This window comes from Pelobates fuscus, chromosome 6 (genome assembly GCF_036172605.1).
Source record: "Pelobates fuscus isolate aPelFus1 chromosome 6, aPelFus1.pri, whole genome shotgun sequence".
Taxonomy (NCBI): domain Eukaryota; kingdom Metazoa; phylum Chordata; class Amphibia; order Anura; family Pelobatidae; genus Pelobates; species Pelobates fuscus.
The window spans coordinates 302341215-302351154 of record NC_086322.1 but is presented as its reverse complement, the minus strand read 5'-3'; the positions used below and the strand labels follow the sequence as shown (position 1 = coordinate 302351154).

At 45.0% G+C, this 9940-nt stretch overlaps 1 protein-coding gene across 1 annotated transcript in view; it reads left to right on the top strand.

Moving 5' to 3' along the window:
* The first annotated feature begins 636 nt into the window (after positions 1–636).
* Positions 637–9940, top strand: part of LKAAEAR1 (LKAAEAR motif containing 1) — a 34388-nt gene continuing 25084 nt past the window's right edge. Inside the window, exons 1-2 of the mRNA XM_063425672.1 lie at positions 637–691; positions 2892–3231. Coding sequence (XP_063281742.1) covers positions 2911–3231 — 321 coding nt within the window. The 5' untranslated portion in view covers positions 637–691; positions 2892–2910. The remainder of the gene's footprint in view (positions 692–2891; positions 3232–9940) is intronic.

Genomic DNA, 9940 nt, shown 5'->3' with positions numbered 1-9940 from the left:
GGGTAATAACACTAATACAGGGGGGTAATAACTCTAATACAGGGGGGTAATAACTCTAATACAGGGGGTAATAACACTAATACAGGGGGGTAATAACACTAATACAGGGGGTAATAACACTAATACAGGGGGTAATAACTCTAATACAGGGGGGTAATAACTCTAATACAGGGGTAATAACACTAATACAGGGGGTAATAACACTAATACAGGGGGTAATAACTCTAATACAGGGGGGTAATAACTCTAATACAGGGGTAATAACTCTAATACAGGGGGGTAATAACACTAATACAGGGGGGTAATAACACTAATACAGGGGGTAATAACTCTAATACAGGGGGGTAATAACTCTAATACAGGGGGGTGATAACTCTAATACAGGGGGGTAATAACTCTAATACAGGGGTAATAACACTAATACAGGGGGTAATAACACTAATACAGGGGGTAATAACTCTAATACAGGGGGTAATAACACTAATACAGGGGGGTAATAACTCTAATACAGGGGGTATAATCCTGTAGCAGCACAGTGAAGGATGATGGGGATTGTAGTTTGTTCCTGCTGCTCTTGGTTTGATCACGTGACATTGAAGAGCCGGAGTTTGTCGCTCAGCAACGGGATCTCCAGGGCAACGCTGGTAAACAAGCGGCATGGCGGCCTGCAAGCAGAGGATCCAACCAAGGGGTGAGAGAGGGGGGATAAAGGGGGGCAGGGGGGCAGGAGGGATAGAGGGTGAGGGGTGAGAGAGGGGGATGGACGGTGAGAGAGGGGGATGGAGGGGGCGCAGAGGGTGAGAGAGGGGGATAGAGGGTGAGAGAGGGGGGATAAAGGGGGGCAGGGGGGATAGAGGGTGAGGGGTGAGAGAGGGGGATGGAGGGTGAGAGAGGGGGCAGGGGGGATAGAGGGTGAGAGAGGGGGCAGAGGTGATAGAGGGTGAGAGAGAGGGCAGGGGGATGGAGGGGGCAGGGGGGATAGAGGGTGAGAGAGGGGGCAGGGGGGATAGAGGGTGAGAGAGGTAGGCAGGGGGGATAGAGGGTGAGAGCGGGCAGGGGCGATAGAGGGTGAGAGAGGGGGTGTGGGGAATTGGGGGTATTGGAGAGTTTAATGATGCAGGAGCGACATTATTGGGTCACACTTTTTATGAAGAACATTCAAGAAAAGCCTATTTTCAGTGCAGACTGGCAATATTAGGATGCAAAGAGGAGATTATAATATAGGGTGAAAACAGAAGATTTGAGTCTGGTTTTGGGAAAATGAAAAAAATATATAAGTGGAGTTAATAACCCTTTACCTGGTATAATTGTCCTTTTACTAGCCATTTTAACATAATAATTTATAATGAAAAAATTAAAAAAACAAACCATCTTATTCTGTTATGGTGACTATTTGATTCGTCTGTATTCGTATTTCTCTGTCTGTCTATCAACGCAATGAATAATAAAAGGAGAAATGTCACAAGTCACCGGTTTCACATAGAAACTAATGAGATTTTGCTAATTACATGTGTTTGCCACACTGTTCAATTAATCAATATATCAGGTTTACCAAATACAAGTAAAATAGCATTTTACACCATTTAAAGCAGAAATGAAAGCGTTTCGAATTATTCATTTTGCATAAGGTATAATTATAGAACATTTTTTTATTTCATTAATGTTTCTATGATTAAGGCTGCTGTATTCAATAGCTCAGTGAGTTTACATGTTGTATGGATTCATTGAATCATACTTCCTTTATAAACATTTTTTTTTTTTTAATTTTCAGTTGGAGAATTTTTCCGATTTTGATGTTTTGTTTTGATAGTTATACATTTTTTTTAACAATGTTTTTTGCTAGTTTTATGTAATTCATGGTTTTGTGAATGAACGCCCAGCATGCAATCTGGTACAGTGATGGTTTCTGGGCAATCCAGAGACTGATAAAAAAAATAATTCAAATCCCACGAGACGATAGGAGATAGTGCGATTCAGTCTTTAAATGGAGATGTTAAAACAAGACCTTGCAAATCTGGCATTCAATTCTCCCAGCATTTACTCAGCCAGGACATCTTGTAATACTATTTAAAGATTCCCCATAAGAATTCTCATGTTGTTCGAAGACATGTTTTTCTGTTGTAAATCAATTTTCATTTAAATAGGTTTAGACTTCACTGGAAATCAGAATGCAAACACTAACGTACATTTTCTTTCCTGCTAGTGATAACCATTCCTAATTGGGTAATGTCGCTTTGATGAATCTTATAATTGAACATTTTATGCCCTTATTCATTCCCCCTTTGGCTACAGTAGCTCTATATATATATATATATATATATATATATATATATATATATATATATATATATGTATATATATATATATATATATATATATATATATATATATATATTATGGGTTCTGGCCATTAGCACGGTTTTTGACTGATTTTGCCTTACATGTGAATGCTGCGCACTGTTAGGAGGGGCGAAAATATTTTACTGAGTTTTGGAGGGTTTTTTGGGGGATTTGCTAACAGTTTGACCAGTAGAAGGTACAGGTTAAATGAACTTATCTTTAAAATGACAACTTTAAGGAACACTAATATTTGTGTTGCTTCTAATTTATAGCGTTAATGCCAAATTGGACGCCACAAGTGTGATCTAGCTCACACCTAAAAGGTCACTGCTGCAGTCTGTGAACACATAGACAGACTAGCACAGAACATGCCATCCATCACTTTATGCAGAGATGCTTTTACCTTGGCTGCAATGACAAAGTGATACATGCAACAAAATAAACTATTGATATTTTATTTACTGCCCCTTTAATGAATGTCAGCTCTTTGACTGCTCACATACATATCATATGCTGCTCTAAGAAATCTGAAAATCTCTAAATTTTTTTAGAAATTCTCCAATCCATCTGATGACATCACAGAAGCTGACCATGGGTACAAATGAAAAGACAGTGGGTAAGAATACAATCTCGCAGGCAGAGCTCAGAAAGATGAATCCAGTGCAAAGGGCAAGGTGTCTGGCCTACGAGCAGCCAAAGAAAGAAGTAGCAACGTCGTTGGTCCTCACCAACAGCCGAATACGGGAGCACACCCTGAAATGTCTCCAGGAAACTCCACAGACCGTGAGGGACCCAGAGCAGGAGAAGCAGGCCAGGGTGGTGGGGCAACTGAAGGCAGCAGAAGCTCGAAACCGCATACGCCTTATGAGATTTCGCTTCCAGTGCATGAGGGTAAGCTGATCCGCTTGTCAAAACTTAACAGATGCTGTGTACTCAAAAGATTTACCCCCTCTATCAGTGATGACTGGCCTTCCGTGATTTCTTGTTTTTAAAACAGTCGAAAAAACATGTATTCAGGCAAAAAAGGTATATTTCAAACGTTACCCTCCTATAAAGCTCTGCATCATTTCACCATAATAAAAAATGGTGCAATTTTTTTTTAATTTTTTTTTAATTCTTTATTTTATTGTGCAATTGGTGTACAGAGTACGTTTGCCACGCCACGACAGCGGGACAAAGCAAATGATATCATACATTTTGTGACAATGACATGGCATTCAGATTTCTTGCACATTTTTTGTTATTTACACAATGGAACAGCATCAATCACTAAACATTTAAAGGTATAACTATGCATCGTTTTGATTAAAGGTATAACTATACATCGATTGTTGGAGTGTGAAGATTATAGTAGCTGAAGGTTAGTATGCCTATATGACTAATAAGTGGTTTCAGGAGTAATATGGCACTCAAGCCTGAGTAACTGCGGCACATAGTTAGTGGTGAATATATTAAGTTGTAGACCACAAGCTGAATACATGCGTTCAAGTGGTAGCACAGTTTTTAGTTTTATAAAAGAACAGTGTAAAGAAACATGTTAGTTAACAAAAAGGCACGTGATCATGCAGTAGCTCGCTTCTAAAGTAATAATGACATACATGTCATCCTGCACTATACATGCTGTTTTTCAAGTGTCGCCAATAGATTGTTGGAGGCGTCGCACATTGTACTTAGGACGGATCAAGTAACAGTAAGAATATACTTATGAATATGCCCTATTTCATGATCTAGGTCTTATAAGCAGAGCCTGCATGCAGTGTGTGAGGGCTACATATTGATAGCAAGATGTCAGTTATGTATAGTAAGTGCTTATATAGCTAGTGCATAGGCTCTCGATGGAGCCGGCTGGTTGGTGTCATCAGACATAGCTAGCTGTCTGGATGTGTGAGCATAGGCCCACGATGGTAACAAAAATGAAAAAGGGAACATAAAATGTAAAAAAATATATATAAAAAATACAAAGAAAAAAGGAACATAAAATATAAAAAATATATAAAAAATATAAAAAGTTCACAGAACGTAGATTAGTTCCATATTATGCATAAGTGTGAGGGAACTTAAAGTTACAGGCATGCCTGGGTCCTCAGGTCATCGGGAGGTATGCACGGTGTTGTGCAGTACGTTACGCTAGACCTACAGGGTATGTCCAGCTTCAAGTTGTGACCTTGGCATAGGGGTCTGCGGGTGTTCTCCGGGGCACAAACTCTGGGGCTTCAGCTGAGTATCCTCCTGGTGGGCGCATTTGGCCTGCTGGTCGCGTCGGCTGAGCCAGTGCGTTCAAGGGGAGGCCAAGTAAACCCAGCTTCTCAGTGGCCTCTTGCATGTCGTGGATTATATGCCTGTTGCCCCCTGCTTCTATAGTAAGGGTGCACCCTGGTTCCCACCTGTACCGGATTTGCTGGAGGCGCAGGAGAGCTGTGAATGGGCTCATATGTCTCCTCCACGCCAGTGTTCCGCCCGACAAGTCCGCGTAGAATGAGATGGTCATTCCCTCAAAGGGGTATGTAGGCTGACCTTTAAGAACATCCAGGACCGCTTTTTTGTCCCTGAACGACTGGAATTGGAGAATCAGGTCCCCTGTTGCAGTTGGTGGGGCCGTTGCTGTTCGCGGTACGCGGAATATTCCTTCCAGGACGGTTGCTTTTGCTGCCTTGGGGGTTAATAATGCTGTGAGTAATCTCCTGACAAAATGTGGCAGTTCAGCCTCTGGGACGGTGTCTGCAACCCCTCGTAGCTTTATATTGTTTCGGCGGTACTTATCTTCGTGGGCGGCAATTTGTTGCTCGTGTTGCCAGGTTTTTTGTTGCAGGTCTCATATCGCTGCCTGGAGGTCTGCAATCCGTTTCGCGTGGCCGGTGGAGGTGGCTTCCACTGCATCCAGCCTGTTGGTAATGCCCTTAATGTCCCCTCTGAGCAGGGCCACATCGTCCGCTATTTTTTTATGATGGTCAGCCATGAGGGCTCCAATTGCTTCCATTGTCACTGGGGTATGGGGTTTTCTGGGTGGCTGTGTCCGTGATGGTGTCGGGGTCGGCATGGACAGCATGAGGTCTCCCCCATCTTCGTCCGATGACCCGTCTGTGAAATCCGAGCAGCCGCCGTGCAGAGACACCATCTTGGCTCCTGCAGCATCGTGTGCTTGCTGCCATAATTTACCCGATATCCATGCCCTGGCGGGGCTTGTCATGTTTCGCCTTTTTAGTTTTCCTGCCCATTGTGCCTGTGGGGTCTCAAGGTCTCCCCGTGTGAGGTTTGGCGTTAGTTTAAATGCGGGTATTGAAGTTTGTTTCGCTTGTTGGTCCGGAGCTACACGGCCATGCCAAAATGGTGCAATTTAACCCCTTAAGGACGGAGGCAATTTTCCAAGTTCTGAGTCAATCCAAAACCTAGAACTTGAGTTATATGTCTGTACTACCATAATTTACCTCTTTCACACTAAGTGCTCCCACACGTATTATATATCATTTTGTTCAGGAGAAATATGGCTTTCATTACACATCAAATATTATGTGGGGATATTTATGGGATAATAATAGTAAACAGTAGAGAATTGCCCACTATTTCAATTCTCAGATCCCAAAGATCGTTATCATGTAAGTGAAATGTATTCCATATAAATAAAATCACAATTTGTTATAAAAATAGATACAATTTATTGTGACAAATTAAATAATAAACATAATAAGTAACATGCGTGAAAATAATCAATGAATATTCAGTATAACATGAGTATGCAATACAATGGCAATACACATTCCAATGGTTAACACAGCCAATTGTCAAGACAAGATTTATGATAGTACTTCAGAGAAAGAAATTTAAAGTTTCACACAGCTTGCAGCGTAAGGCCTTAAAACTTTAGCTAACAGTTAGAATAACCCTTTCAATGCTGGCTAGACCTCCTAGGTAATTAAGACCTATTCTCATGTAATTTTAATTAACACAACATCTAAACCAGCTCATTAGTCATTTCCTGGAACCATCCAATAAAAATAATCTACCGGATTCTACAAGCTGAATTTTAACTTGCCTAAACAGATATTTTATCTTATTTTAGAGCAAATCAATACACCTGGATAAATAACACGATATGCTAACATGTGATGTAATCACACTAATATATATAATTATTCTTTTCCCACCTGCAGAATGGGAAGCTATAACTATATATTCTTTAGTAACTAAGATTTCTAAATATCGAAATCTGATCGTGATTTATCCAGTCATATATCATGCTATTAGAAAATTTTAATTAATTTAGATTAATTAAATGAAACCAGTATAATTACCAGTTGAGTAGATATTTTCATCAGATTAGTAGGTAGTCTCAGGAACTGAATGGATGTGTGATTGGTGTGTAAGAAATTCCGAGTGCCCTGGAGTGGATATCTGTCATGGATTTCTCTGCATGGCCGAATCTGAAACCCAAACTCCAACTCACTTCAACTTCGACTCTTTGACTTCGCCTGCTTCCGACTGCTTTGCCCCGTCTCTTACCTTTGTCTTAACTTTTTAACCCCTTAAGGACACATGACATGTGTGACATGTCATTATTCCCTTTTATTCCAGAAGTTTGGTCCTTAAGGGGTTAAAGGGAAAGATTCTCTGTTTGTCACTAGGTGATAGACCAATAGAAAACTGGAGGTGTGGTTACCTTCCAGATAGCAATTTAAGTATTTGGTCTATAGAGGGCAGTCTCGTCCCACTAAACATACCTATCCAGGAAAGAGTTAACTTTTCCTGGTGGCTATTCTGATGTTATTTAGCTTATCTTTATGGTTAATATAATTTAAGTTTACTCGTCAGTTCAAAGGGTTTTCTTCAGACAGTGTGTCTCCAATTCCTGCTGTAATTTCTAATATGACAGTTCGTAAGCTAAGTTTCACCTTTCACTTACAATGGGAATCTTGTAAAATTTAGAAAGTACAATTAATTACTTATCTTCTCTGTCACTAATGTCTGGGTTTAGAATTATTTCTATTCCATTAACATCTAGGCAGAGCATCCATCCCCCTTCTCATTTCTTATCACTTGGTTTGTATATACTAAGCATTCTTTAGCTCTGGCAAAGTGGTTAGTTTTACAGAAGGGATAGAAATCTTGTGTCTTTTGTTAGCTTGAAAATAACAAAATGGAGTCTGCTCTGTTCAGAGTGACTCTGACAATATACATTTTAATTTCTATCATAGCACAAAATGTCTGCCGATATAAATATCCTGACAATTAATATGGAGTACAATTTAAAATGATTCAATCTAAAGAAAAAGAAAATTTCAAAAAACTGAGTTTCTCAACTCACAACCCACCTCCTCTGTACCCCCAAGTCAGGGCCGCCATCAGGGCATTACAACCATGACAATTGTCACGGGCCAGGCGGTCCTGTGTGGCCCGGCCCGCAGCCGGATTGCTAGAGCGGACTGGGACTCGAGATGATTGATTTGTCGAGCGGGCCCGACAGTAGGGGGGCCCAGCAGCTTAGCCTCTGTGCCGCTGGATGCTGGGCCCCCCTGTAAGTGTGCCGCCAGGAGAGAGCCGTCACTGTGCACTGTCTGCAGTGCACAAATCCCTGTGACTCCTGTCTGCAGCTCCGCCTCCACGGGTACAGAGCTGCAGACCATGATTGTCAGCGAGCTCAGCCAATCAGAGCGTTGCCGCGGGTTACCGCGGCAACGCTCTGAGACTTCAAATGTCAGAGCTCGCGAGACAATCTTCACATGGTCTAACTGCACCTCTGCACCTGTGGAGGCGGAGCTGCAGACAGGAGCGCAAGGGCCAATGCCACCGGACCACCAGGGTGCAGGAAAGAACAGACCACTGGACCACCAGGGACCGTTGAGTCGGGACTTCACCCGAAAGGTAAGTTAATGGCTCACTCCACCCTCCCCTCCTTCCACTCACTGTCACCCTCACCTCCCCCCATCACTGCCACCCTCCACTCACTGCCACCCTCACCTCCCTCCACTCACTGCCACCCTCCTCTCCCTCCATTCACTGCTCCCCTCACCTCCCCCCATCACTGCCACCCTCCACTCACTGTCACCCTCCTCTCCCTCCACTCACTGCCACCTTCACCTCCCTCCATCACTGCCACCCTCCACTCACTGCCACCCTCCCCTCCCTCCACTTACTGCCACCCTCACCTCCCCCATCACTGTCACCCTCCCCTCCCTGCCACCCTCCCCACCCTCCACTCACTGCCACCCTCACCTACCTACACTTACTGCTACCCTCACCTCCCTCCACTCACTGCCATGCTCCACTCACTGCCACCCTCCCCTCCCTCTACTCGCTGCCACCCTCCACTCACTGCCACCCTCCCCTCCCTCCACTCACTGCCACCCTCCCCTCCCTGCCACCTAGCCCTCCCTCCCCTCCCTGCCACCCTCACCTCCCCATCACTGCCACCCTCCACTCACTGCCACCCTCCCCTCCCTCCACTCACTGCCACCCTCACCTCCCCCCAACAATGCCACCCTCCCCTCCCTGCCACCCTCCTCTCACTCCCCTCCCTCCCCTCCCTGCCACCCTCACCTCCCCATCACTGCCACCCTCCACTCACTGCCACCCTCCCCTCCCTCCACTCACTGCCACTCTCCCCTCCCCATCACTGCCACCCTCCACTCACTGCCACCCTCCCCTCCCTCCACTCACTGCCACCCTCACCTCCCCCATCACTGCTACCCTCCCCTCCCTCCACTCACTGCCACCCTCCACTCACTGCCACCCTCCCCTCCCCATCACTGCCACCCTCCACTCACTGCCACCCTCCCCTCCCTCCACTCACTGCCACCCTCACCTCCCCCATCACTGCCACCCTCCCCTCCCTCCACTCACTGCCACCCTCACCTATTTTCATCAGATTAGTAGGTAGTCTCATGAACTGAATGGATGTGTGATTGGTGTGTCCAATCACTGCCATCACTGCCACCCTCCCCACCCTCCACTCACTGCCACCCTCCCCTCCCTCCACTCACTGCCACCCTCACCTCCCCCATCACTGCCACCCTCCCCCTCCCTCCACTCACTGCCACCCTCACTGTGGCAGAAGCAGCCACCAGAGACTCTTATTTACCATGTTAGTTGTCCCTAGCTCTATATGTCGATGCATCCTGTATATTGTACCTGCCTGTAAGAAAGAAACAATGTTGCACATACCGGTATTGGGTCCGTGGGTGGCCGCCGTTCGCCTAATCTCCACGTGGCGGCGGCCATCTTAACTGCCGAACAGCGGTGTTTGGTCGTCGAGCGTCTGGAACTAAAATCGGACGCTCGACTACCCAGACACCGCTCAGACCTCCAGGATCCCCAAATCGTATGATCCAAACTGCCGAACGGCCCGCCGTTCGGTAGTTTGTATCCCCCAGTCTAGGGGATTCATCCGAACCAAAGATTGGGGTCGGATGGCTGAGCTGTTCGGCACTTTCTATGCAGTGAACTAGACCGACTACAGGGCCAGAATCTATGGAGCTGTTTTCGGCTACTGTGTCCCTGCAGTCGGTCAAATCTTTAAATATCTGTAACTCCCGAACCCCTGGTCTGATCTGGGTGAAATTTGAATATGTTACTCACCCAGAGCAGACCTACCAGGGGACCCCTCGTT